At 40.1% G+C, this 27184-nt stretch overlaps 3 protein-coding genes across 4 annotated transcripts in view; 1 reads left to right on the top strand and 2 right to left on the bottom strand.

Moving 5' to 3' along the window:
- Nucleotides 1-27184, top strand: part of LOC131685634 (G-patch domain and KOW motifs-containing protein) — a 142730-nt gene that overhangs the window by 81856 nt on the left and 33690 nt on the right. The window lies entirely within an intron of this gene.
- Nucleotides 784-27184, bottom strand: part of LOC131685640 (uncharacterized) — a 36534-nt gene continuing 10133 nt past the window's right edge. For both annotated transcript variants that reach the window (XM_058969500.1, XM_058969501.1), the window contains exons 2-3: nt 1305-2157; nt 784-1244 (exon numbers count right to left, since the gene is read on the bottom strand). In XM_058969500.1, coding sequence (XP_058825483.1) covers nt 822-1244; nt 1305-2102 — 1221 coding nt within the window. In that variant the 5' untranslated portion in view covers nt 2103-2157 and the 3' untranslated portion in view covers nt 784-821. The remainder of the gene's footprint in view (nt 1245-1304; nt 2158-27184) is intronic.
- On the bottom strand, nt 17998-19977 carry LOC131685632 (uncharacterized). Its single transcript, XM_058969492.1, has 2 exons — nt 18674-19977; nt 17998-18611 (listed from the first exon to the last, which is right to left on the bottom strand). The coding sequence occupies exons 1-2, from the start codon at nt 19766-19768 to the stop codon at nt 18195-18197; spliced, it is 1512 nt and encodes a 503-aa protein (XP_058825475.1). The 5' UTR covers nt 19769-19977; the 3' UTR covers nt 17998-18194.

The raw sequence follows: 27184 nt of genomic DNA, 5'->3' as shown, positions 1-27184 counted from the left end.
CACCGCTCCCGTATGGCAGATGCAGTTATTCAAACAAGGTTGCTATGATTAATAATAAAATCCACTTGTTTTGAAGCCATGCTGCTTCTTTAGTTAATAACTTTTCTCAGTGAATTTTCACAAACTTATAATGTTCCACGAATGTGTTCAGTAGGAGAATACCTTTAGAAATATATAGTGTTCTCATGAATTGATTAATGAGGTGAATTTTTAAGAATTTATTTTCAATTTTAACCGATTTTTCATACTAATTTCCATATAAACTTTGAAATTTTTGGAGGGTCCGTAGACACAAGCGATCGGTACCAAAATTTGCACAATTACTAAGGGCCATAAAAGGAATCAGTAAAGCCTTGTGGGATCTAAAAGTCAAAAATTGAACCAGTCTAGTAGGACACACAATATTTTTGACCAAGTCTTGAAAATTATGAAAATTAGAATGTTTTCATGAATATATTGTTGTTGACAGTGGCTTAATGGGCTACATTACTACATTACTGCTCGAATAATATTTTTAAAGAGTCTCTAATAAATTTTAAAAAAAATGAATATCGATGCTTTTAATAGGACATCTCAAAACATTTAAATCAATGCAAAAGTTTTGGCCTAGTGCAAGTGCTCTGAAGAAATTTGTCAAAATGATTGATGTATGTATCATTAACGTTATCTCATGAAGTCCAAAATTTGATTGCGAAATTTGTTGACTCACCTCAACAATCGACAATCGCGTCCATCAAGCCATCCCCAAGGTTTTATCATCGCATCACGAAAAAAAAGTCACCCTTACGAAATTGCACTTTATTTCGACCATAAATCTATATCTACAGATAACCGTACCTTATCGCGTCCCGCATAACACCCAACATTCGCCCGGCGTACCGTTGTTGGGCTTCCGGAGAAGTGGCAAATACTTCCGACAGATCACCATCCAGTGCGGCGGGCATTTCCGCCGGATCGGTACACAGAATCGGAATGTCAAAAGCGCCCATGATGATGACAAACTGGCCGAACCTCTTCAGCTGATCTTGCAGAGCGGAAAAGGGAAACAGTTCGGTTCCATCGGATCCTAACCGGTCCAGGAGGTTCACCATGGAGGAGTGGTAAATTTGTAGCATTTCGTCGTGGTATTTCTCCCGGAACGCTTCGTCGGTGCAGCATAATAGGAAATACAGTATGTCCAGGGCGGGGGACACGTATCGGGCAAGCTGCCAGTCGATTAGCATTAATTCGTGCGGTTGTCCATCCTTTGAAAAAATGAGATAGTTGACGAATGATTTTCAGACAAATTTTTACGTTTCAATTACCTTGTATCTGTACATGATGTTGTTGACCCAGCAATCACCATGATTCAGCACAGCGTACGGTTCCGCGTTTTTTCCGCTTAGACAGCTTTCTGCAATTTCCATGTAGTTCGTTTTCAAGGCTTCCATTTTTGATATAGCTTCTTGATCTTCAGCATCCAACAATGAGATAGCGTTATCCAGTGATGATATAAACATTTCCACCAACATAGGGTTGGCCTGGATGGATGGGAGTAACACATCAGGCAGTTTGAATTTCTCAAATAAATCCGGCTGTTGGTCTTTCATTGCCAATGACAGCCCATGAAATCGGCCCAGATGGATCATAAGCAGTCGAGCATGGTCATAATCGATTGGCTGTAATTTGTTACATGTGCCGAAATTTTTGATTCGCAGATTCTCCATCAAAATCAGTGATTCTTCGGACGTTAGGTTCAGATGAGTCGCGTAGCATTTGGGAACGTTAAAGAATCCTTCCTCTTCGGAAATACCTTTTTCGCGTTGAAATTTAAACATAGCCGGTAGAACGTCACAATACAGTGTGACCTCCCGCTCGAAGAGTTTCATCGAATTGAACTGCTCCCGCCTTATCGGATCCAGGGGTGGAATTTTGCAGAATAGAGTTTCGCTTCGATCACCTTCCGTGATGGTGGCTTGGTGTATTTCTCCAACCAAACCATCGCATTTGGATCCAGCCTCGAACGATACCACGCACCGGCCGTGAGTGAATCCCAGTTCCTGGGCTGTTTTATCGACTGATTCTTTCACGAAGGTGGGAAGATCCGGCTCCACTTTGCTCATCCTGCTTCGTCGTTGCGATCTCCGAATGCGACTGACAGTGCAGGAGGGCTAGTTTCTGCGAAGCAAAGAAAAGAACGCTTGTGTTATCTAATCTATTCATTTGTGGTGCACAGGGTGAGCTAGGTGTGTAGCGTCAACTGGACTTAAGTTCTATGTGCAGCAATGTGCTTTAAGTTTTTGGGTGATAACATCTGGAATCAAGTTCGAGCTGTACGCTCAGCAATAAAAGTTATGCAATGGGAACCATTCACAAATTACGTAACGCTTTTAGGGGGAGGGGGTACGAAATATTGTGACATCGGGGGAGGGGGAGTAAGCTAGATTGTTACGTAACATGTTTTTACTGTTTAAGTTTTTTCTCTGAATTTGTTACGTAATAAGGGCGGGGGTGACAGAGAAATTTGTGACATTTTGTTACATGGGGCGAGGGGGGAAAAATTTTGGGCAATTTTTGCGTTACGTAATTTATGAGTGATCCCATGTCAGATATTTTATTTGTGGCCAGGGCCCCGTGGTGGTGGAGGAACGCTACGTGGGAAGCTGAGCTGCAAGCAACCGGGCGGGTCATAGGTGGTGGATAATGCTTAATCGCGATAGCAACTAGTTGTGATTCGCGACCCGAACCAGCAGCGGGGGCTGACTGCGGGTGTGGTAGGACGAGGTAGTGGGCCCTATACGTCCTAGGCCTAAATACCACATGCCCTAAAGCAGCCCTGACAAGGCGAGCCAGTGCCGCCTTTAAATAAGCGCTTAGCCCAAATCCCTCTCCTCCCGTTATCCTTCCTTCCTTCCTTCCTTCTGCGGCTGTTCGCCCATCTAAATATGGAAGCTGTTCTTCAATGTCAGCTTCTTTCACCGAACAGCCTAGATAAGCCGTGTAGTATCGGTAGTGGTTGTTTCAACCGGCTAAGTATAACACTACGGACTACCTGTTTCAGTGGTAAAAATCTACCAAACAGGGAACCCCAATTCCATAGTGTCATGCGACCCGTGCTATGGGTAAAATTGTTGAGGGGGTTTAAAACATTCTCAATAGCGAACGGAGCCTGGGAAGAGTCGGGCGAACTCCCCAGTATGCTGCATTACGCAGCGGAACGTTCACTCTACACACCGATTTTTTTCACCGATGATCCACTTAATTTTGCCGAATTTTTGTTGGCTGGGGGTTTGCAGAGACTCTCGGCTGATGGTAGTTCGGTGAAATTTTGTTGAGTTTCGATTATCAAATTTCGATGTGTACAGATGAACCTGTCCAGAGGCCGTGTGGTATCCGGCCTAGAATTGAGCCACTGGAGTCCTGCTGCCATGTCGTAGGAGGCGACTGAAAGTAGGAGACCCTAAGTCAAGGTGTAGTTCCGTGCCGAGGACTTTATGATTGGAGGGTCTAAAATATGCCAGTCGCGCACGGAGCATTTTGGGTTTTGCCCTTGCTGTGTTATGCGAATCTCTGACACAGTGGACCATTATTTTCTTCGCAAATCGTGGGAATCAAATTATCATGTCCCATTTAAATCTGATATGGCTCGCTAAATGCGTTAACATCCCAAGTCGCTTGGTGTCCTCTAGTTGTTGTGCAATCTGTGTTGGAGATGAAATGTACAGTTCTCTAATCAACAATGGTTAGAATAGCACAAGTCAATCTCCAACACAAACGTACAGCAACTATGAATTTATCTCGACTCATGCAGGAAGGTAAAGCTTCCATAGCATTGGTTCAAGAACCGTATTTCCATAAAGGAAACTTCTATTTTGGAAAGTTACTTAACACTGCCTTCATTGCTTACAACAAGACAGGCATGACTAACCCACGTGAAATGCCTCGTGCTTGCATTCTTGCAAATAAGGCTATTGACGCGTGTCTCATATCGGAGCTCACAACTCGCGATATCTGTGTTGTCACAGTTACATTGACTGTCGAAAACGTAGACAAAAAATATATATATATTGTTCAGTATACCTACCGCATAACGAATCATCTCCTTCTGATGATTTCAAAAGCGTTGTATCATATTGTAGCAGAAATGGGCTTCCGCTCATTATCGGCAGTGATGCGAATGCTCATCACATCATTTGGGGCAGCTCAGACATCAATCTGAGAGGCTCTGAACTGATGGAGTACATAAGTAGTACAAATCTCCATATTCTGAATGTGGGAAACCGACCAACTTTTGCAAGGTCTGGGAGGGAGGAGGTGTTAGACATAACACTTTGCTCTGATAGAACTGGGAAATTGGCAGGTTCAAATGAAACTAAACCGTCTCTATCCGATCATAAATATATGTTTTTCGAGCATTTTGATGTCGCCTTCAATGTGGTGACATATCGTAATCCTAAATCTACAAACTGGGACATCTTTTTGGAAAACTTGGCGACTAAATTTCATGGATATTTTCCAACAATTAGTCAACTAGACGACTTAGATGACGTCGTGGATACGACAAACTCATTCATATTAGCATCCTACGAAGAAGCTTGTCCACTTCGTACTGTTAAATCGACTAGGGGAACCCCTTGGTGGAGGGCTGAGCTTGAAAGAATGAAGAAAGTTATGAGAAGAGCTTGGAACCGGCGTCAGCGTGATGACTCCAGGGCTTTCAGGTCAGCTCGTAGTGCATATAAGAAATGTCTTAGATCTGCAGAACGGGCTGGCTGGCAAAGCCTATGCACTAATGTCTCTAGTCTGAACGAGGCTAGCAGATTAAATAAAATTCTCTCCAAATCGAATGATTTTCAGATGAACTCCTTGAAAACCAGAGATGGTGTTTATGTGACAGACGAAAAAGATGTTCTTAATTGTCTCTTCGACACACACTTTCCAGGTTGTATCGATCCGGAGTTGATCAATGTTCACAGATCTCATTCTGGTGATTCGGACTCGTGGGCGCTAGCACGCACATTGGTTTCCACTGAATCGGTCAAGTGGGCAGTTGACAGCTTTGCTCCATACAAATCACCCGGAAAAGATGGGATACTTCCCGTGCTACTGCAAAAGGGATTTGATATTCTTAAACATGTCTTGAAAATAATTTTGCTTTCCAGTCTTGCTACCGGGTATATCCCGAAAGCATGGCGAGAAATAACTGTTAGATTTATTCCCAAAGGGGGGCGCTCAAGATATGAAGAAGCCAAGAGTTTTAGGCCTATCAGCTTAAGTTCTTTTCTTCTGAAAGCTTTGGAACGGATAATCGATCATCACATCAGGAACGTTAGTTTAGTTGAATATCCACTGCACAAAATGCAACATGCATATCAGTGTGGGAAATCCACGATCACTCTGCTTCACGATGTTGTTTACAACATTGAGAAAGCCTTCTCGCTCAAGCAATCTAGCTTGGGTGTATTCCTAGATATTGAGGGTGCTTTTGACAATGTGTCCTTCCAGTCTATTCTGGAAGCGACGCGCGGTCATGGGATACCTGCATGTATCTCAGGTTGGATAAACGCAATGCCTTGTAACCGCATACTTTGCTCGTCACTGCGACAGGCTGAGATACGGAAGTTGAGTATTTGCGGTTGTCCTCAGGGCGGCGTTCTGTCGCCTTTGTTATGGAACTTAGTAGCTGACGGCTTGTTGAAGAAACTCAATGAGCTTGGATTTCCAACCTACGGGTTTGCTGACGATTACCAAATACTAATTACTGGATTTTGCATCGGAACAATCTTTGACTTGATGCAACAGGCATTAAGAGCTGTCGAACAGTGGTGTCGACAAGTTAAACTATCAGTTAACCTAAGCAAAACTTCAATGGTTCTTTTCACGAAGAAGCGAATAACAACCGGGGTTCGTCCCTTGCAGTTCTTTGATTCTGAGCTGCTGTGTGCAGATCAAGTCAAATACGTTGGAGTTATATTGGATTCCAAACTGAATTGGTCTGCTCACATTGAGTTCAGAGTCAAGAAAGCGTGCATGGCCTTCGGGCAGTGCAGACGAACTTTTGGAAAGACCTGGAGTCTCAAACCTAAATACATCTATTGGATTTACACGACAATTGTACGTCCAATACTGTCATACGGATGCCTTGTGTGGTGGCAGAGGGGAGAGGTGGTGACAGTCCAGTCAAAGCTAAACCATCTGCAAAGAATGGCGCTCATGGCGTTGATTGGTGCTTTCACCACGACTCCGACTGCTGCTCTTGAGGCACTTCTAAATATCAAACCATTACACATACACTTAAAACAAGAAGCACTATCATGTGCATACAGACTGCAGGTTACTGGGCTTTGGAACAGTAATCATGTTGATCTTGCTACCAGTCATACACGATTGTGGTCACAAATGGTTACATGGGGTGAAGATATTCTTGCTCCCAGCGATATTACACTCACTTGTAGTTTTCCTTACAGGACATTCCATGTGAAGATTCCCTCTCGAGAGGAGTGGTTGTCTGGCTTTATGGAAAGACAACAACAAACGCAAGTAGTCTGTTACACTGACGGTTCTCTGATGGAGGGACGTGCTGGTGCTGGTGTCTACTGTCGTGAAATGAGATTGGAACAATCTCACTCACTAGGTAGATACTGTACTGTATTCCAAGCAGAAATCTTTGCGATTATGTGCGGGGTGCAATCGGCCCTTCAACTGAGTTTGTCCGGCAGAGTTATAAACTTCTGCTCCGATAGTCAGGCTGCAATCAAGGCCCTTAGCTCAGACAAATCCCGGTCCAAGCTAGTGATCGCGTGCCGAACCCAAATCGAAGAACTAAGCATTGTCAACACTATCTACCTTGTCTGGGTGCCCGGACATTGCGGTATTACTCGAAATGAATGGGCTGACGAATTGGCCAGGGCAGGTTCAGCGATTGACTTCGTTGGTCCTGAGCCCGCGCTGCCAATTTCGACAAGTTGGATAAGGGAAAAAATACGGTCCTGGGCTTCGTTCGAGCACCGCAATTATTGGAGAAATCTACAAACGTGTCGCCAAACAAAGGCGTTTCTAGAACAACCATGCCCAGTGGTTTCGAAAAATCTCTTACATTTTTCGAAGCTCCACTGCGGCATGCTGACCAGGGCTTTAACCGGCCACTGCAAACTCAATTATCACATGGCAACTATTCAGCGCGCTGAGTCTTTTTCATGTGATCTTTGTGAATCCGACTACGGAACCTCATATCATCTGATATGCAACTGTCCAGCGCTAGCGCAATTGCGATTTCGAGTCTTCGGCCGTCCTTATATAGACGAAACCATGTTTGGTCGACTGAAACTCAGAGACATACTAAAGTTTCTTATCCAATGTGGTAAAGAGCTTTAGGCTTATTCGCAGGCAAGTTGAACTACTTGTGAGTTTAACTTACCTGTTGTTTATTTTTGTTTTGTGCTGTTATTTTTCCCACCCTTCCAATTCTACTTCCCCACACCTCCTTGTCCTTTCCTTCCACTCAGGAAATGATGAAAACACACGGCAAGGCACAAATCCCCGACTATGTACGGGGAACGTGCCATTTGAGCCAATATATTCTGATTCCTGATTCCTGATACGTAATTTATGAGTGATCCCATGTCAGATATTTTATTTGTGGCATTTGTACTTGAGGAAGAAGAGAATGAATAATCCTAAAGAACTACATAGCGTCGCGCGGGGCTACTTTGGATATGGAAGGCTACTTTGCACACTTTAGTTTTTCAATATTTCCGTTTGTTTCTAGTACGTCAGGATCGGTTTTTAAGAGCATTTGAAGATTTTTGTGTCTTTAAAAAAGTTTTTTTAATATTATTATCAACAACTTTACCGAAGATACCAAGCCTCTAAATAATGTTTTGAGTTTATTCTTCGTAATTATGTCCAAGAGAATTAATTACCAAAATTGTTTTTTTTTTCAAGAGATGCCCTGTATTATGTTGTATAATTTCTTTGAAGGCATTGAACCTCCAAAATTGGTGGTTGCGAAATAATGTGATGTTGGCCGTGAAAAAACTGGTTTCGAACCTTTATTTCAGAATTCCAGACATAAAAAGTGCAGAAGTTGAGAACGTGGTCTTGTGTACTAATTACGCCATCAATTTAGCACTCAAATATACGTCATAAATAGCTCCTTATTTCACTTTTTTTTTATTTTGCGAAATTTTCATTCAAGCTATTTTTATAATTGATAAAACAAAAAATCTTTAAATGCTCTTAAAAACCTATTCTGACATATTCTGACAAACTGATATTGCTATTTTTCTTTTTTCTCTCTACGAAAAACACTATGCAATTTTTTGCAGTCAAGTTTTTTTGACAAGTAACGTTGTAAATGTTAAATTAAAATGAATTCCTTAATTTTAGAAAATGCGATAAATGGGCGATGCTTTATTGTTGAAAAAGCCTCTGATATCAGTATAAATTAATGATATTTCAATGAAAGTAAATAAAACTGGTTAATTTTTATTTTATATCGAATTCAACAAGTGCGCAAAGTAGCCCCCAGCTAGTCCACATAAAATATTTTTAAGCGCTATATGAGCAACTTTTCTATGTGTGAACCAATTCTGCTCATATTTGGCATACATAACACATACACGATGACGATAAATCTGTGCTGATATGATACAAATCCATCGAATATTAAAGGAGTTATAATTCGTCAAAATTGAAAAGTTGATAAAAAGTTCGCAAAGATACCCCGCACGACGATATGTTCTATTGGTGTGTTCTATTATTTAGTAACGGAGATAACTGACCTAGAATATTGCAGTGTCAGAGAGACCCTTACTGCGGTAATCTGCACTGAGATTCGGATTTTTGGGACAGGAAATCTTCGTAACGGATGAATATTTCGATTCGATGAATGTTTCCAAATGTTTCTTGCACTTTATCTTAGGTATCAAAGTATAATGAACGCAATTCGAAATCGAGGAAAACGTGAAAAAATCAGATGCGGTATTATCACAAATCTCATTGAAGTGGTCTGTTGAGTTTCCCTAAAAATATTTTTTTTTAATTGATTGCCGAAAATCTTGACCAAACTTTCATTGTTCTTTAAAAATGAGGAATCATTAAGAAAAAGTACTGCGAATTTGTAAATAACGTCAAACCTATTAGTCGCACTAAAACTGTGTGTTTAGAAGGTAAAAAGGCCAAAAGTACATTTACCTTTAATTTAACCTAAAAATATTTCATGTCGGTGCGCTATAACCGAAGATATTTAGATATAACTCAAACACTGTTCTACTATAACTTTTTTGGACTTCATTTCCACACAATTTTACATTGAAAATGCAGGTCTTATATAGGTCATTCAGTGCGAAGTGATCAAAAAAAGATGCGAACTTGAAATCGACCTTCTCGGATTTGAGCCAAATTTGGTGGAATTGTTCCCAAATTTTTGTGTTCATTGAACCACCCCTCGGGCCATGGGAGCAACCCCCGTTTTAACAAATTGCCAAAGCCCTTGATTTTCCTTTGATTATATCTCCGGATACCTCTAGAATCAAAACCCAAGATGATATTCTAAGGAAATTGTTCAAGTAGTCTTGAAAAAATATCAATTTTTTGCGGTAGCTAATTTTTATCTCAATACATATATACGCGTTCCGCAGACATTTTTACATAAAAAACAATTTTTATGGCAATTTGTCAAAGCGAGGGGTGCTCCCATAGCCCGACGGGAGGTTCAAATGACACAAAAATTTGAAATTTCATGAATTGGCCCTAGACGAATAATTCCCCTGAGATTGGTTCAAATCCGCGAAGGTCGATTACACGCGCCTTGATCACTTCGCGCGGAATGATCCATATTGAAGCTCAGATTTTTATTTTTATTTTGTAAACTAGTGTTATCATGGAGAAAACCACCTCATGCTGTACTGTGAGAATTAAAGTTTCTTCGATGCCGGGAAGTGCACCGTAATGTCACAAAGTTGCGGGAGACCAGCCTAGACCCAACCAGTCTTGCAGTATGTTTAATTTCTGGTTCAAATATCACATGAGTGCTGCAAACTCCTTATTTGATCTCAAATTTCTAAGTTGCAGTTTGCTTCAGTTTTGAGTCAAAGCCTACATGAGCTGTTATATTTGGCAGTCGTTCAATAGAAATTTTTAACCTCATTTGCCCATTGTTTTAGGAACAATAAAAGATATTTCCACATAGTGATCGTCAGAGTGACACTCGTCCTGATCCAAGAGAGCATCATGATTTGTCTTGGTGAGTGGCGTAGTGCTTTTAGTATTTCTGCCATGAAGAGCGTAGAGCGTCTTTTAAAGGAACGCTACTGCTTCCTCGGGCGCTTTTTGCGCATAGGGAATTGAAATAGATCATATGTACTCTCGCCATAATACGCACATTTTCAGCATTCCCAATGCAAGAGTCATTCTCATGGGACTCTACGCAATTCTCACTCCGAGCATAATTACTACAATGGCCCATTTGGCTATGTTTAGTGCAATGCTGTAGAGCATGACGAGCGGTACAAACAGCCGAACAAGCAGGTGATCCTTGTCGAAGCAAACATAGTTAAACACCAAAGGTCTCCCAATAAGAGTTTGAAGGGAATTTTGCCCCGTCCAGTGCGATTCCCTTTGACGAATCCTCACTCAGTGTAACAAAGATAACTTGTAGCAGCCAACCCTGTGCTTCCACGCATGACACACTCGGTCCCGCCGTCGATCTCAACTTTGTGAGCAGTCATGTATACGCGGCAGTCTTTCATACAAACCTTGTCACCGCTAACTCCATTTACTTGCTTTAGATAGAATATCACAATCCTGAGTTTATCTGGACGAACTTTCGTGATATCTGTCACTGTTATTTAAAATTTATGTCTGCGCTAGTTCTTTCGAAATCTTTAGAATACTTAGCGGATTATGTTTGATCCGAAAGAAACTTAGATATGGCCCAACCAAGTTCATTATGTATATTTTTAAACGAGAAGTCGGAGTCGTTAGGTACTTGTTCGACATCCATTTTACCATTTAGTCTTTTCAGGAAAGTTTATGTATGCACGGGCTTAGTAGAGGTAGAGACCGAATATACCGGAGATATAATAAATTGAAAGACAAGTTAGAAACACGTTGTTACTTGTTATAATTTTCTCCTCAAGGTTGAGGGGTATGACGGTATTGCAAACATCATCAAGCATATTGCGTGCATCAGTGCTACAGAACCTCTGACAGACAATTGCTTTAAGATGGTTATTGCATTCCGGTAGTGGTGCATCGAGGGGACCGAGAGTTTTGTTTTTTTCATACTCTGCACCTGCGCATACTAACGCTCAACCACTAGTCTGTGCGCGGTGACGTGGCCGACTTGCGAGTAGACGTGGATTGACTTTTGCTGTGTGCCGTGTTTGCAAACATTGTTCCACATTTTACTGGCGGTATTCGTGGACGGGGCTCACAGTGAGGGTCATTGTGAGTCCAATTATCGGTCGACTTTGTCGTCGTGCATAGGCTAATTAAATTAATTTTATAAATACATAAGTAGAAACCTATTTGTAATTTTGTAATAATTGTAGTTTTTGGCACTAGTGTACAATTGTTATGTGCCATTTATTTTTTGTCGTTAGCTTATTACGAAACAGCTTCGTTCGGCAAACGAATTGTTCGTTGTTATATACGAATATCTTTATAATATTTACGAGCATCATTCGTCAAACCGTCAACCGTCGTCGTTATTGTTGCTGTACGTCAGCTAATTGTTGATTATAACGACGGTCTCGGTCTGACTATTTAGTAGCCGTATCCTTGTCCGCCAGTTTCAGGAAGATTTCCTGAACCTCTTTCGCTTCCAGTTGATCCAGAATCCGGAGCAGTACGGATTCAGTTGAGCCATCGCGAACTGCTCGTTGGTTTTGTATGAATAAGTTTGAGTTTTTCTCTGCCGGAGCAATGTCAAAATAATATGCTATGAACGAAATGAACTCGTGCGACCAACGAGATTGTTCGTGATATACACAAACGTTTAATAAAATAAACAAAACATTTCGTTTCATTCACGAAAAATATTGTAGTTTTCAACGACAACATTCGTGCAATGTATACTGTATAAGTAAAATTTACGAAAACTTTTATTTGTCAAGCGGTCATTTCTACATACCACAATAAAATCGATTTTGTCAGATCGGTTTTTTTAATAAAAAAAACCTGTTTTAATCCACCTAGCGGTGCAATTGTGCCTTTCTCATTTCTCTAAACTATGGCACGGAGGCTTTTTATGTTCAACATAATTGTGGAAATGTCCATTACATTCTTAGTACACTTTGCACTTATACACAATGGCATGCCAGCCACGAACTTGATGAGCTACGTGTCGACGGTGAAACACTTGAAACAAAAAAATATCATACTCCATTAGCCTAATCAGCATTAGATCAATGTTATCTGCTTGCTAACTCATTTTGTCATGCGGGGCTGGGTATGTGAAGAGGGCGAAAGTCCCATGAACGAACGACTCCCCAGCTTAAATTGAAAGGGAGGGGTATGAGGGCTGGATGGGGTGGTGGTCTGAGGGGTGATTTAAGGAGATTTTTAAAGAAGGGGCGCGAACAGTAGAGGGGGGGGGGGTGTAACCCCTCTCCGTAAACCATCAACTACGCCCCTGTTAAAATCCAGAAACCCTAAACGAGTCGAAAAAAAAATTGGCCGGGATTAGGTTGACGTTTTTCAGAGTGATTGCATAACCTTTCTATATGAGAAAGGCAAAAATGTGCCAAAATCCAAAAAAGTGAATCGTGGTCAAATTTTTTTTTCGAGTTTGCATCAAATCTCGACGTTTCATGCACCTTGAACACATTTAGCATCAAAAATAAAAATTCTATTTTTAATTTTTCCTATAGTTTATATGAGAAATTTATGTGTGGCCGCACTCTGAAACCCGTAATTCCGGAACCAGAATTCCGATCGATCCAAAATTCAATAGCAGCCGATGGGAAGGTTGCACCTTTCATTTGAGACTAAGTTTGGGCAAATCGGTCCAGCCATCTCTGAGAAAAATGAGTGACATTATTTGACACATACGCACATACATACACACACACACATACACACACACATACACACACATACATACATACACACACACACATACAGACTTTTTCCGATCTCGACGAACTGAGTCGAATGGGATTACGTTGACGTTTTTTAGAGTGATTGCATAACCTTTCTATATGAGAAAGGCAAAAATCGGTGTTCTCAAACATCGATCCTGAAAGATCGAATGCAAAAATAAGAGGATAATAAATACGAACACTTTTCTAAGATGAACGAAATGAATTCGTGCGACCAACGAAATCGTTCGTAATATACAGACACGTTTATTAAAATAAACAAAACATTTCGTTTCACTCACAAAAAATATTCGTGCAGTGTACATTAAATGTGTAAAATTTACGAAAGCTTTCGTTCACCAAGCGACCATTCTTGTTCATGAAATAAACGAAACCTACTATTTAGAATGCACGAAAACGCTTCGTTGCAGAAAACGACGAATGAATTCGTACATTGCATGATCGATTTAATTATATTTACGAATTTATAATGATGTTAATGATAAATAAATAATATTTGCTGCATTTAGACCAGTTAAAGTAGTTTGATTGCATGTTACATGTGTTTTTCTATTCCAATTCATTGGTCTGTTTCTTTGTACATCTTTTAGTTTGTTTTTCCATTACTCATGTATACCAAAATAGTGTCGGTCAATTTATACACTTCTAATCAAGCTCTTTGCATCTTTTTTCTTTATTCGGCATATTATGATTCCTATTATTAGTATATCTCTACTATTTTCAACCTATACTCATATAGGTACAAACGTAAAACACTCAAGTCCTTCGCGATAACACAAACTTGGTAACAAACGCGACCATGCAATTTCAATCATCTACACATACTTACGCCCGCGATTTCGCCAACATGAAAACACTTCGTTAAGTAAACGTAGCACCTATAAACTACCAAACGCGGCTTCAAGTACCACTCGCGCGAACATGAAACAGTCACGTCCGAAAGTCTAACCTCAAACCAAGCGGTCTAGACTGATGCTTTCAGTTGAACCAATAAAAAAATGACGCTCATATTCACTAGATTTACAGGTGGCATGACCTGGAACTCCAGTGATATGGGGAAACTGATTCTCTTCTACCATCTGTACCATACACTAAAATTAAGCATCAGATTCACGGTCCGCGCGCGATCATTCAAGAATACACGCAACATGATTATAAAATCGAAATTATACACGCGAAGTAACATACACGTGACAAACACGTTAACATACAAATGCTTGAATCCTTCGCGACCATCCACGGCACCTACACCCGCGATCTCACAAACATAACATCCCGCCCAGCCAACAGTTTGATTCACTTTAATAAGTTGCAATTTGATTAACTGTACTCTTCAACGATATGAATTGATTGTATAAAATGCACAGATCTCTTCTATGTGAACAGAAGTGGAGGACATATACGTACAACACATCGGTATAGTAGAACTATGTGATTTACGACGAATTTTGATCTAATCAGAAACATTATACAATCATCTAGCTTATCATTTTGAGTTTATATATGATCAACTTTACAATCACACATGAAAGTTTATGCAGCTTAAGGTCCCCAATGTGGTAACAAGAAGTATTTTTTTAAATAATATTATGAAAATAAAAAAATCAGGATGAAATTTCCATTATTTTGTTATAAGACACAGTTACGCCCACACTGGTAGATATGTTTTGCCTTTCTCAATAGAAAGGTATTGCAATTGCTCTGAAAACCGACTTTTTAACGGAGGCCCGGAGGGCCGAGTGACATATACCATTCGATTCAGTTCGTCGAGTTCGGCAAATGTCTGTGTGTGTATGTATGTGTGTATGTATGTATGTGTGTGTATGTGTGTGTGTGTATGTGACCAAAAATGTCACTCATTTTTCTCAGAGATGGCTGAACCGATTTTGACAAACTTAGTCTCAAATGAAAGGTGCAACGTTCCCATAGGCTGCTATTGAATTTCTAATGGATCCGACTTCCGGTTCCGGAATTACAGGGTGATAAGTACGAACACGCAGAAAATGTCGATTTTAATAAATTCTGCAATGAATTTATAAAGGTGAAAATTTTTCCAAAATATGACCACAACTGCTTCGATTTGTAGTATTAGGTCACTAACATCCATTCAAAGTCTATTTGGCCACATTGGCCACCATCCTCGGTTCCGGAAGCCCCGGCGGAAGTATCTAAATTCAGAATAACAGTCACATCGGTTTCTCGGAGATGGCTAGACCGATTCGACTAAACTTGGCCTCAAATGAAAGGTATTGCGTCCCCGTAAATGGCTATTTAATATCATCCCGATCCGACTTCCGGTTCCGGAGTTACAGGTTGTGGCGTGCGATCACATAGCAAATTGTGATTCAAACCGATACTCCGATGAAAGCAAAAAAGGTAAAAATTTCGCTAAAATGTCTCTCAAACAACTTAAATTTGCTGTTCTAGGTCACCGACGGCCAACCAAACTTTCGTTGACTACATTAACCACCATAGACGGTTCCGGAAGTGCCCGGGAAAAGCGGCCATCTTTCAAAATTTACGAACTCACATCAGTTTCCCGGAAATGGTTGGGGCAATTTTCACAAACTTAGTTCCAAATGATAGCTATAATATCCCCACAGATGTCTATAAAATTTCGTACGGATCGCTTATATGGTTCCGGAAATATAGACTAAATCGTCCGGTCACATATGAAATTCCCATATAAGCCGGAACTCAAATTTTTTTTCAAAGGGGGGACCTCATGAAATTTCAGAAATCGAATTCGTATTTTTGATGCCAAACATCTTTAAAATGCATGAAACGTCGAGATTTTATGTTATCTCGAAAAAATTTTTTTTTGTAAAAATCGACTTTTTGGGACTTTGCCGATTTCGCACCTTTTTTCAGTTCAATATTACCGTGGCTGTTTTTTTTTCAAAATTTTAGAACTCGAACTCTTTTAATGAATATAAACAACGCACACATTCTCGTGATTCATGATTGAGAAAGGCACAATTGCACCGCTAGGTGGATTAAAATAGGTTTTTCATGGGTGAGGTTGGAGTTACTGGAACATCAATTATTAAAATTACCTGCTACAATTTACTTCCAGTTTCGAACCTGAGATCTTCGTATTCCCAGCATAGCCGCTATGTACTCATCTATTTATACACTGTCAAGCAACGATTATATTTGATCATTTTTATCGCTTTATGATTACGATCTAAAAATATCATAATCCAACCTAAATGTGGCACTCCAATGATACCTAGGTATGGTATGGTAGGTATGGAACCAACATTCTGTATTCAAGCCATTTTTTATTGCTCAAATATTGAACTATTCTGGCAGAGAATTTGCGAAGTGCTATAAGGAGGTGACTATTTTTTAAACGATTTTGCAGTTTAATCCAATTGCCAATTAATTTCTATACAATGTTTCAAAATTGTCTTTACTATTCCGCATGTACAATTTTGTTTTAAGTTGTAGTGGACTAATAAATAACTTCAAGTCAACATTGTATTTCGATCACAGATTTGCATTTTATGTGAACTTTTTACAACAAAACATAATTTTTGCTTGCACTATTTGTAATTTTGATTTAGTCTGTCATTATTTGTAATTTATTGTAAACTTTTTTATACGATTGCTGGTTTGCTGGGCGGTAATAAGGTGAACGTCTCAGCGCTAATAAATTTTTAAATGCGGTCTCAAGCGTGAACCTAAAAACTTCCGCACTCGCACGGTCATGAATCAGTCACTTCCGGAAGTTTCTATCCTTGGTATCCGAAGACTAGGCCCATGCCTTCATTTGGAAAAGAAAGCTCTCATATCCACCGGACATGTTTCATGGCGACATGACCGGGAACTCTGTTGATATGGAAGATATCACTTTCTTCTAGCATCTGAGCCGTACACCAAAAATTAAGTGTTAGATTCATGGTTCAATCGTTCAAGAAAACACGCGAATATGCGAAATGCAAACGGCTATAAAATAGAATTTATACACGCGAAGTTACATACACGTTAACACATGCGACATACAAACGCACACGCGATCGAACACGTTAACGTACAAATGCTCGAGCCCTTCGCGATGATACACGCGATCGCGAGTCTCTACGCCCGCACATACCTGAACCGTACAATAAATATCACATTCAGAATTACGGCCCGCTGCAATTGGCCTTAAGCAGTGTTTTATTGGGCAACATTGCCTGTCTCGCCTGCAATTGTAGTGTTTGATTCTGACGGGGAGCCCTTCCGAGAACCTAGCTTTACAGATCCAGTAAGACAACTCTCGAAAAAAAAAAATTCCATCGAATTCCAGAGGATCCTTTGTGTTTCAAAGAATTTTATTGTTAACTGGTGCACCAGCAGTTCAAATTTGCAAACTTCGTCTGGTTCCCGAGCCATGCAACGTGGTGCTAAAAAATTGTCCAGATCTGTTGAAATTGTCCAATCTGTTGAACTTGCCACCACATGAAGATCGTTGTCGATTATTAGAACAACTAATGCATCTTGCATTGGCTTGCTAAGCCAAACCAAATGTTTTGATTTCACTAGTTCTCATCAAGTTAAAGATAAAAGCTTGACTAGGGGTTTGCTCAGAAACACGATCAGTGTCGCCGTTGATGGAGTTACCGTCAATCCGGCGCTAGCTTAGTTCTGTCACTAAGCTAGTGTCAGATTCTGATGAGACGAAGTGGAAACGCAAGTTCCATAACTAGTTTAGAACTACAAACTTTAGAACATTCTAGATACGCATCACAAGCTTCTTTCATGTAAGACTGAGTATGATGATTCCTATCTCCTATCACGAACTTGTGTTCTTCGTCTATCTATTTTTTGTTTAGTTTAGTCAGTTGAACTCAAATTGTTTCGATGTAAAAAATTATTGGGAACGGGTTCTTTATGGGACTAATATATGCATTAATGGGGAGTATAGTTTATTAAACATCTTCAGAACATTTAGTCTGAATACTAACCTTTGCTCAACAATGCGTTATGCAATATAGTCTCTTCGAATGTTTATTACGATTAATCGCAAAATATTAATACCGAAATCCCCGTACGTAGCGATTAGATAACACAAGGAAACTATACTCCTCCCGTCCAGTATCGTTTGTCTATATTTATCATAATCTACAAATATCCATACTTTATCGCATCCCTTATCACTCCACCCATACGTTCGGCATATCGCTGCTGAGCATCGGCGGAAGCAGTGAAAGCAGCCGCTGCATCGCCATGGTTGTGAACATCCGTTGGATCCGTGCAAAGAATCGGAACATCCACAGCCGTCATTATGATTGCGAACTTTCCAAACGTTTTTAACTGCCTCAGTAGAGCCGTAAGCGGAAATACATCCACCGCTTCACTTCCCAGTTCCTCCAGCAGATCCTTCAGCGCCGTGTAGTAAATCCGTATCATCTCGTCGTAGTGTTTCTCGCGGAAGCTTGCGTCGGTACAGCAGAACAAAAAGTATAGCAAATCCAGTGCCGGTGATCCATAACGAGCCAACTGCCAGTCTACAAGGACCACCTCTCGTGGTGCACCATCCTAGGATAACTTCAGTTGTTAATAACCACTAAATTATCCGTTTGATTTTAGTGAGAGCTTACCTTGTACCTGAAGAGTAGGTTATTGACCCAGCAATCGCCATGATTCAGTACCGCATACGGTTCCGCCCGTTCCGTATCCATACAATTCTGAAGAACGCCAAAGAAGTCGTTTCTCAGTCCATTCATCTTCCAAGAAGCCTTTTCATCTGCAGGATCCAGAATAGAAATTGCCGCATCCAAAGCAGCCGCAAACATGCCCATCAACTGTTCGTTTTCTCGCATTGCCGGCAGCATTTCATCCGATACCTTGCAGGCCACGAACAAATCTGGTCGTTGATCTTTCATCGCCAAAGACAGTGCGTGGAATCGTCCCAGTTGTATCATCAGAAGCCGAGCATGTTCATAATTGATCGGTTCCATCTTGTTCCACATAGCGAACCCTCGAACGCGCAAGTCCTCCATCAAAATTAACGCTTCGTCTCTAGCCGCGTCGAAGTGCGTTAGGAAACATCTGGGTACGTTAAAGAAGCCAGTTTCCAACTCATCAGTCACTCCCTTCTGTCGCTGGAACTCGAACATAGTAGGCAGCAGGTTAGCATACACATCAATCTCCCTGACGAACAGATTGACCGAATTGAACTGCAATTTTCGAACTGGATCCAAAGGAGGCACCTTGCAGAGAAGATGCATCTCCCGTTCCCCTTCCAGCACAGTAGCTTTGTGAATCTCGCCAATCAATCCTTCGCAGTCGGAGTTTCTGTCCAACACGATCGAAAACTCGCCGGGAGTAAATCCTTGCTCAGGGGCAATACTAGCTACACACTCTTCAACGTAAGCAGGCAGTACAGTATAGTTCGTATCGACAATGGGAACCTGCTCCTTCAGCACGAATGATCCATCGTTTCCGGTGTCCGTTATGATCGGAACCTCCTCCTTCAGCACGAAAGATCCATTGGCATTTTCGGTGCAAACGATCGGTACATCTTCGGTCAGCACAAACGATCCCGTAGCCGATGGAATGAATCCACTGTCATGGTTAAGATCAAACGATCCACTGGTAGCATCCGGTGCATCCCAATCCGGTTGATGAACTTCCGACGATACCATCGAAGTAGGCTCCATCGCCATTATCGGTACTGGATTGATTTCAGACATCGTTCGACCTACTCACCGACAAATGCCACGGTTATCACACGACTAAAATCTGACAGGTACATGAAGTGAATTCTTAAATCTAAATCTACGATAATACCGCGATTTCGGTATCTTATCGCGAGTGAATCTCGTCTGCGCCGATAACAATCGACGAATACTAGGAACACAGCTTCGATTAATTTAATTTATATTTCCCCTTTCGTGTGATTACAGAAAACCGAAACGCATTCCATCTCTGATGACGCCCGCCATCTGTTTGCGAAATGTGAGCTCGGCTTCCTTCTTGTTTGTGGAATTCTTCGAAGTAAGCTTGTACTCCTCCTTGGTAGATTTTTCTGCCTGTTTTTCGTTGATGCTGCACAGAGCAGGTACGACGAAGCAAGCCATGATAATACCGAAAATACCGAATTTTTCTAGCTGTCTCTGTGGAGCCGACATTGGGAATTGCCGCTCTGGGTCGCCTCCCAGACGCTCGAGCAGTTCGCTTAAGGCTCAAGTTACCTCAAGGCTTGGTAGTATGCGTAAGAAAAATTGTGTTCAGCTTTGCCACCAGATTATCCATTTAAACCTTTTCAAAACTCTAAAAGAATAATATCAGTCGATTTATTAGGTCATCACGATTCAATTCATGCAAAATACCTGCTGGAAAAACCATCGGCTTAGCTGGACGGTGCTTTTGAAAAAGTGGCTGTGATTTTTTATCACACTACCACACCGAGCTGGGGTACGCAACACAACTGCGCAATGAAAAAACCACAGCCACTTTTTCAAAAGCACCATTTAGCTAAGCCGATGGTTTTTCCAGCAGGTATTTTGCATGAATTGAATCGTGATGATCTAATAAATCGACTGATATTCTTCTTTTAGAGTTTTAAAAAGGTTTAAATGGATAATCCGGTGGGAGAGCTGAACACAAATTTTCCTACGCACACTACCAAGCGTTCAATTCTAACACATGCTTAAAAAAGGTAACTTGAACCTTAACGACTGATGGTAGATTTGAATCATTTCCTGGAAATGTTGCCAACGGAAGTCTTTATCGGTGCAGCAGAATATAAAGTGGACCAGATCGACCGCCGGCGATACATACCGGATCATTTGCCAGTCCAGCAGGATCACTTCCTGTGGCGAATTTTCCTGAAAATATGTAAGCTAGAGTGATTTACTGAAAGTATGTTTTGAAGCTACTTACTTCATATCGGAACATGAAGTTGTTGATCCAACAATCGCCATGGTTTAGTACAGCGTATGGTTCTGCCTCCGATGGATCACAACATTTGGCCAGCACTGTGAAAAAATCCAGTTTAAGTTTCTCCATTCTATCACGTGCTTCTTGTTCGTGTTGCTCCAAAGCATCGATCGCATTGTTGGCAACTGTATCCAGTAGCTCCCGGATTCTAGGCACACGCTTCAGAATGAAATTCATCAAGTCTGACTGTCGTTTAAAACTCTCAAACACTTGTGGACATTGTTCTTTTAAGGCAAAAGATACTGCATGGAATCGTCCCATTTGAATCATCAACAGCTTGCTATGTTCGTAGTCCAATGGAACCAGCTTGTCGCACATACGAAAGTCACGTAATAGCAAATCTTCCATTATAATAAGAGATTCATTCTTCACCTCATCGTAGAGTGCCCCGTAGCATTTGGGAACGGCAAAGAACCCGTCCTTCTCCGAAACACCTTTCATTCGTTGAAATTCAAACATTGCCGGAAGTAGTTCCCCATAGGCTTGTTGTTCCTTCTGGAAAAACATCTGCTGACGACGCGCTTCCTCCTTTGGCGGAAATTTACACAGTATGACAAATTCACGTTGTCCATCGGTGATAATTGCCCGCAGCATAATTCCCACGAAACCATCTCCTTTCGCGGAACCAGCTTCCAAACGGAGATCAAATTGTCCCACGGTGAAACCTTCCTGCACGGCTATTCGTTCCACTGACCGGCGGAGATGTTGAGGTAGGTCAACGTCATCTATCATTCTCCTATGTTGCTTCTCGCAGTACCCACTTGAAGTGATAGCTTTCAAATGAATGGGGTTTATGTTTAGGCGAGTTTGGTAATAAATGGGAGAGTTATCTTATCGCAGTGAAGCGATAAGTGTAGTTGTGAAGTGAAATGTAATTTTTGGAAGCAGCAGCACTATCTAACATAATAAGTTGCTATCGGTTATGTATTGTTCATCGTAGGGAAATTATTTCGTAATATATTGCAAATGTTCCAACTCGGGGAATTAACGCTCCGACTTTTTCTCTTAGGAATCTGACACTTGACCAAGGTAGCAGACTGACACTATTCCAAAATTGGAAACACGTCTTGTGAACACACCTAAACAACTAGCTTTCGATGTCACATAATGTTTATACGAATACAAAGCATAATGCCAAGAAATTGCATAAACTTAGGCTATTTTTTATTATCATTGTGATGTAACGATAAAAAACCAAATTGATTGAAGAGATTCGTCTCACTCTCCTGTGTGGGTTACTTAAGAGTTCTAATTATTAGGGACATCAAAGGAATCACTCTATGCACTTACACTCATCGTGAGTGCCAACATATGGAGTTAATCAAAGCAGTCTTTGACTCTTCCTCTTTCAGTTTTCAATCGTCCTAACAACTAAGACGTGATTTCTATCTAGATTGCATTTTAGACATACAAAATAGCAAACCTTCTAGGAGTTGTGCAACGAAAATTGAAATTCTTGATCATCAATAAAAGGCTGATGTTTAGCAGGAATGAGATCATCCAGTTTGAAAAGGGTGTTCGGTTTAGAATATGGTTAAATCTTGAGCGGGTAACCGCATTACAAACCAAACGGAAGGTAGGCAAAAAGCAGTAAAGACACATTCCAGCGTTAGGGGACAACGTTTGCACGCATCATGCAACTGTTAACAGCTCGTCGTTTGAAAAATCCTACGATGTACGCTCAAAAAACTTAATTGAATACTTTAAAAGTCCTAACACAACGTTAATGTTATGGGTTTGATGTTTTTCAGGTTGTCCTTTCTTTCTGAGAGGTGAAAATGTCGCGTTAGGGGACAAGAGCGCAAAAAATTGATTTTCCAACCTACACTTGTATTTATCAAAAAACCTGCTCTGTTTCAAACTTTAGAGCATCTATTTGTTCTAGAAATTTGATCATCGATAGTCACAGAACAATACTGTATACTTAGATTTTCGAGCTTTTTGGAAATTTTTTTCACGACCGCTGCGAACACTGCGTTAGGGGACAACACCAAAATGAACACAAACGGTCGCATATGAAGTGTTGTCCCCTAACGCGACTGAAGAATTTGTTGAAGCTCAAACAAAGTGATGTATATCACCTTTAAACCTGTAAATAACTCAAAATAAAGATTTGAAACGCCAAACCAGATGTATTTCTAGTTTCACCTTCATGTGTTTTATTAAGAAATCAAATTAATATGAAATGAGAACAGGACACACCGCATACCACAGTGTGGCGCGGTATAGAAGAGATTGTAGACCACAATCGCCAGTTTCTAATGGATCGGAAAAGGTGGTTTCAAGTAGTTTTGGTAAGTTTAATATATTATTGACATCAGTGGCGGATCCAGAGGGAGGGTCTTGGGGGTCCGGACCCCCCCCCCCCCCCCCCCCCGAAAATTTTTCACATCTTGAGAATTTTTAAAAAAGTTTCTTTTTTAAATTCATTCTAAGTTCAAAATCTTTGCAAACCAGATTCGATTACCAAAACTGAGTTTAATTAAATGAGGATATTACATATTACGTATTGTACAAAGAACATTTTAAAGTCGAAGTTTTGGACCCCCTCCGCAATTTTTTTCAGGATCCGCTCCTCATTGACATAGGAAAATATATGAAATAAAATTAACTGTTTCTTAGGTTTCTTTTTATTTTGTTCACCAACTAAGTTTTTTTTCATGTAAGTTTGGTGCACTGACTTTGTTTTTTGACCTTATAAAATCTTGAAAATAAAATTGACTGGTGATTAGGGCAGATAAAATACGTCATAGGGTTGTTCAATATTTATTTTCTTGTTACGTTACAAATACACAAATTTGACTCTGAAGCAATTCAACAAAGGAAAGACTGTCAAACGATTATACTCAGTCGAGCAGTTATTATATTTACATATTGTATATAATGTTGTCGCGAAATACTAGTAATACGGTTAAAAAAAAAAATTCGAAAGAGAATATCGCCCTTCCAGTTCATCCTCTGGCGTTTGCACAACTGTTTTTACTCATAGATCTGCAAGACGACACTTATTAGTGATGATTGCGGAAATTAATCAAAATGTAGCCGTTTTACGCAATTTTTGGAAAAGAAGGGTAAGATCCAGCTTTTCGAAAATTTTGATATATTAGAGTACAAAAAAAATCGTTAAGAAATTTCACACAATTGCGGTCTTATGGCTCAGATGGCTGGCTTGTCATTGAATTATCTAAATAATAGAAAACTGGAGAATTTCGTAAAATTGTATCTTTTATTAGCGAATTCTAAGAAATGCGTATAACAATTTGAATTTAAAGTGCTATAAAACATCAAAAAACTGCATTAAACTACGATGTTTGGTTCATGTTGAAGAAAATCTATCCCGAAAAGACAAACCGGGTTAGTTCCAAATAGTCAATAATTATCCCGCTAATTTGAAAGAATGTGACGACGAGTGAGTGTTATTCCCTATGACCATATTCTTCCGCGCGCTCTCATGCTTATTTGGTATTCTAAAGCGTTCCATTCTATATCTTTGAAATCACTTCGAACTCTTGATAATTTTTCGATATTATAAGGCCTCCCCCTTAATGGAACCCCCTCCTCTCCCCACCCCTGAGAGCACCCATGACACTGCATAGCTGCGGTATTGCTGAAATAGGTTGGTTATATCTTTTATGTCCATATACTGTTCTGTAGGCTCTCAAAGTAACTCTGCAGAAGGATTTATCGTATTGCAACGGAAAGCGTTAGGAGACAACACTTCAGTGCACCCCTCTGAAAGAACGATTCCAAAGCTTATTATATACAAATAGCATATTTTTGGAAAGGTATTGATGAGTACTAATAGCTTCTGAAAAGATTTCATAGATAGCGTGCTTTGTTTTCGTGAAAAATTGAAAAAAACATGATATTTGCGTTAGGGGACAACGCAAAAATGGTCAATTTTTGCCCCCCTTTTATCCGACGATCAATTCACTCAATAAATCTGCGTCCGAAGATGAAATCTTTGTACAATATGTGAACAATAAAATGGAATTTAAGATTATTCCAAATAAATTTTATTACAAACCTGTCGGTGTGGTACGGGAAAATCAATTCAATTATTAAAAACGAGTCATAAATATATTACTGGTTTTCATCGACCACCGTCATAAAATTCTTTTAAAAAATTTCTATATATCTATGATTTGGGAGCCTTAAACCTATACCAACATATTTCAAAACAACTTTTACTTATATTAGCAGATTTATTTTTATGAGGTAAGCGATACAAGTGCGTGGAATGTGTCTAAAGTAGATTGAATGATGGCGCACAGCTAACCACTAAAGCAAGTGAGTGGATCGGGATGACCGCGACGTGGGAAATATTATTTTACAGTATTCCACACCGTTTGAGCGTATCGGGATGATTGCATCGAAAAGGAATTTAGGCGCATCGGGAGGAAATCTTAGGCGTTTTTTCAAAACGTCATATCTGCAATGAGTTACTCTCTTTGTTTACTTTCTCTTCTGTTAATAATTCGGTCACTTTAACATTTATCCCTCAACTCTTTGCATAATATGCTAGTTAAAACCACCGCCTTTCGATCTGTACTGTAAAATAAGTGAAAAGTGTTATAGTGACGCCGTAAAAATCGAAAGAGAAAGTAAACAAAGAGAGTTACTCATTGCAGATATGACGTTTTGAAAAAACGCTCAAGAAATATGTTATGACAGTATGTCACACCCACCGTTTAAGCGGATCAGGATGACCGAGTTGCAAAGAAGTTTACGCGGATCGGAGCGACCGCATCGTAAAGGAACTTAAGGTTGAACAAAAATCCAAAAACGAAATCTGCATAAGATACCCGCGCCATATCACACTGAGAATAAACAAACCGTAAATTTCCGATGATTGCGGTCATCCCGAATCCGCTTAAGGTTGGACAGAGCATGGGCAAAAATCGAAAACGAAAAAAGCAGTTTTTTTTCTATACCGTGTGTTCAATCTTCATAAAAACAATCAGCAGTACTGTAACAACATTCTACATAAGCTGATTGATTTTTATGAAGATCTAACACACAGTGTGTAAAAAACTGCTTGTTTCGTTTTCGATTTTTGCCCATACTCTGTCCAACCTTAAGCGGATTCGGGATGACCGCAATCATCGGAAATTTACGGTTTGTTTATTCTCAGTGTGATATGGCGCGGGTATCTTATGCAGATTTCGTTTTTGGATCGCTCTAGATCCACTCGAAACTATTCTGTGGATATTGTAAATATTAGAGCAAAACTATAGCGACGCGAATCCAAAACCGAAAGCGACATTAATAATAATGTTGTTAAAAACTATACCGTAAAATGGCTTAAAGGAGTGGCGTAAACGGATTGTGAGAAATAGCATCCCTTTTCGCGAGTATAGAACTCCTGGTTTAATTGCCATAACTAAAGCGATACTATGGGTCACTGGCCAGGTACACACGAAGTTGATTCGTATTTGACACTTGTCACTCTCTCGGTAACCTTTTCCTATATTTACATGAAGAAGAAAATTGTGATGATACGAATGGCACTAAGCGCTGAGAGAGCAGATAGATAAGGGTAGATATTTCTAAACCTTTGTTTTCAAAACATATTTGCAAATGAAACAATAGAGGAACATGGACTATTTCGGACGACACGCTGTTTCTCAGGCATGGACACTTTAAAAAGCGCATGTATCATGTTCATGATTGTCATGGTTGAAACTCACAAAATTTGACGTTTCTCAGTTTTTTCGTATAGTGGCACTCATTGTTTCAGAACACCAGATTGCCAAATTTTTTCTTGGCGATAGTAATTAAATAGATTCAATGCGTTATGTTTGTGAACCTACTGGGTAATATCTTTCATCTGGTATCTGGCTTCGTGTGGGACTAACAACTGTTTTTGCGTAATCGGTGTGAATTGTGAAATATGCGTCGGTCCAATTCTGATGATTTGCTATAGATATCATATGGTATGAGATCGCGAAAAAACATTCTTAGAAAAAAATGTCGCAGTCGATAAAGCTTTTAGAAAACCCCTTGCATATATATCCAACCTGTTTAACTTCAGAATGATGATAAAATAGTTTGTTTTTACGAAAATGTAAACAGTGGCATTATGCAATAAAATCGAAACGACCCATTGTTAATCATTGAATGCAACGAATATATTACATGTCGTCAGGTTATCACTGGTTTCATCC

The sequence above is a fragment of the Topomyia yanbarensis genome, chromosome 2 (genome assembly GCF_030247195.1).
Source record: "Topomyia yanbarensis strain Yona2022 chromosome 2, ASM3024719v1, whole genome shotgun sequence".
In the NCBI taxonomy this organism is placed as follows: Eukaryota; Metazoa; Arthropoda; class Insecta; order Diptera; family Culicidae; genus Topomyia; species Topomyia yanbarensis.
Note: the sequence above shows the minus strand (reverse complement) of the source record. Positions and strands in the feature narration are given on the sequence as shown.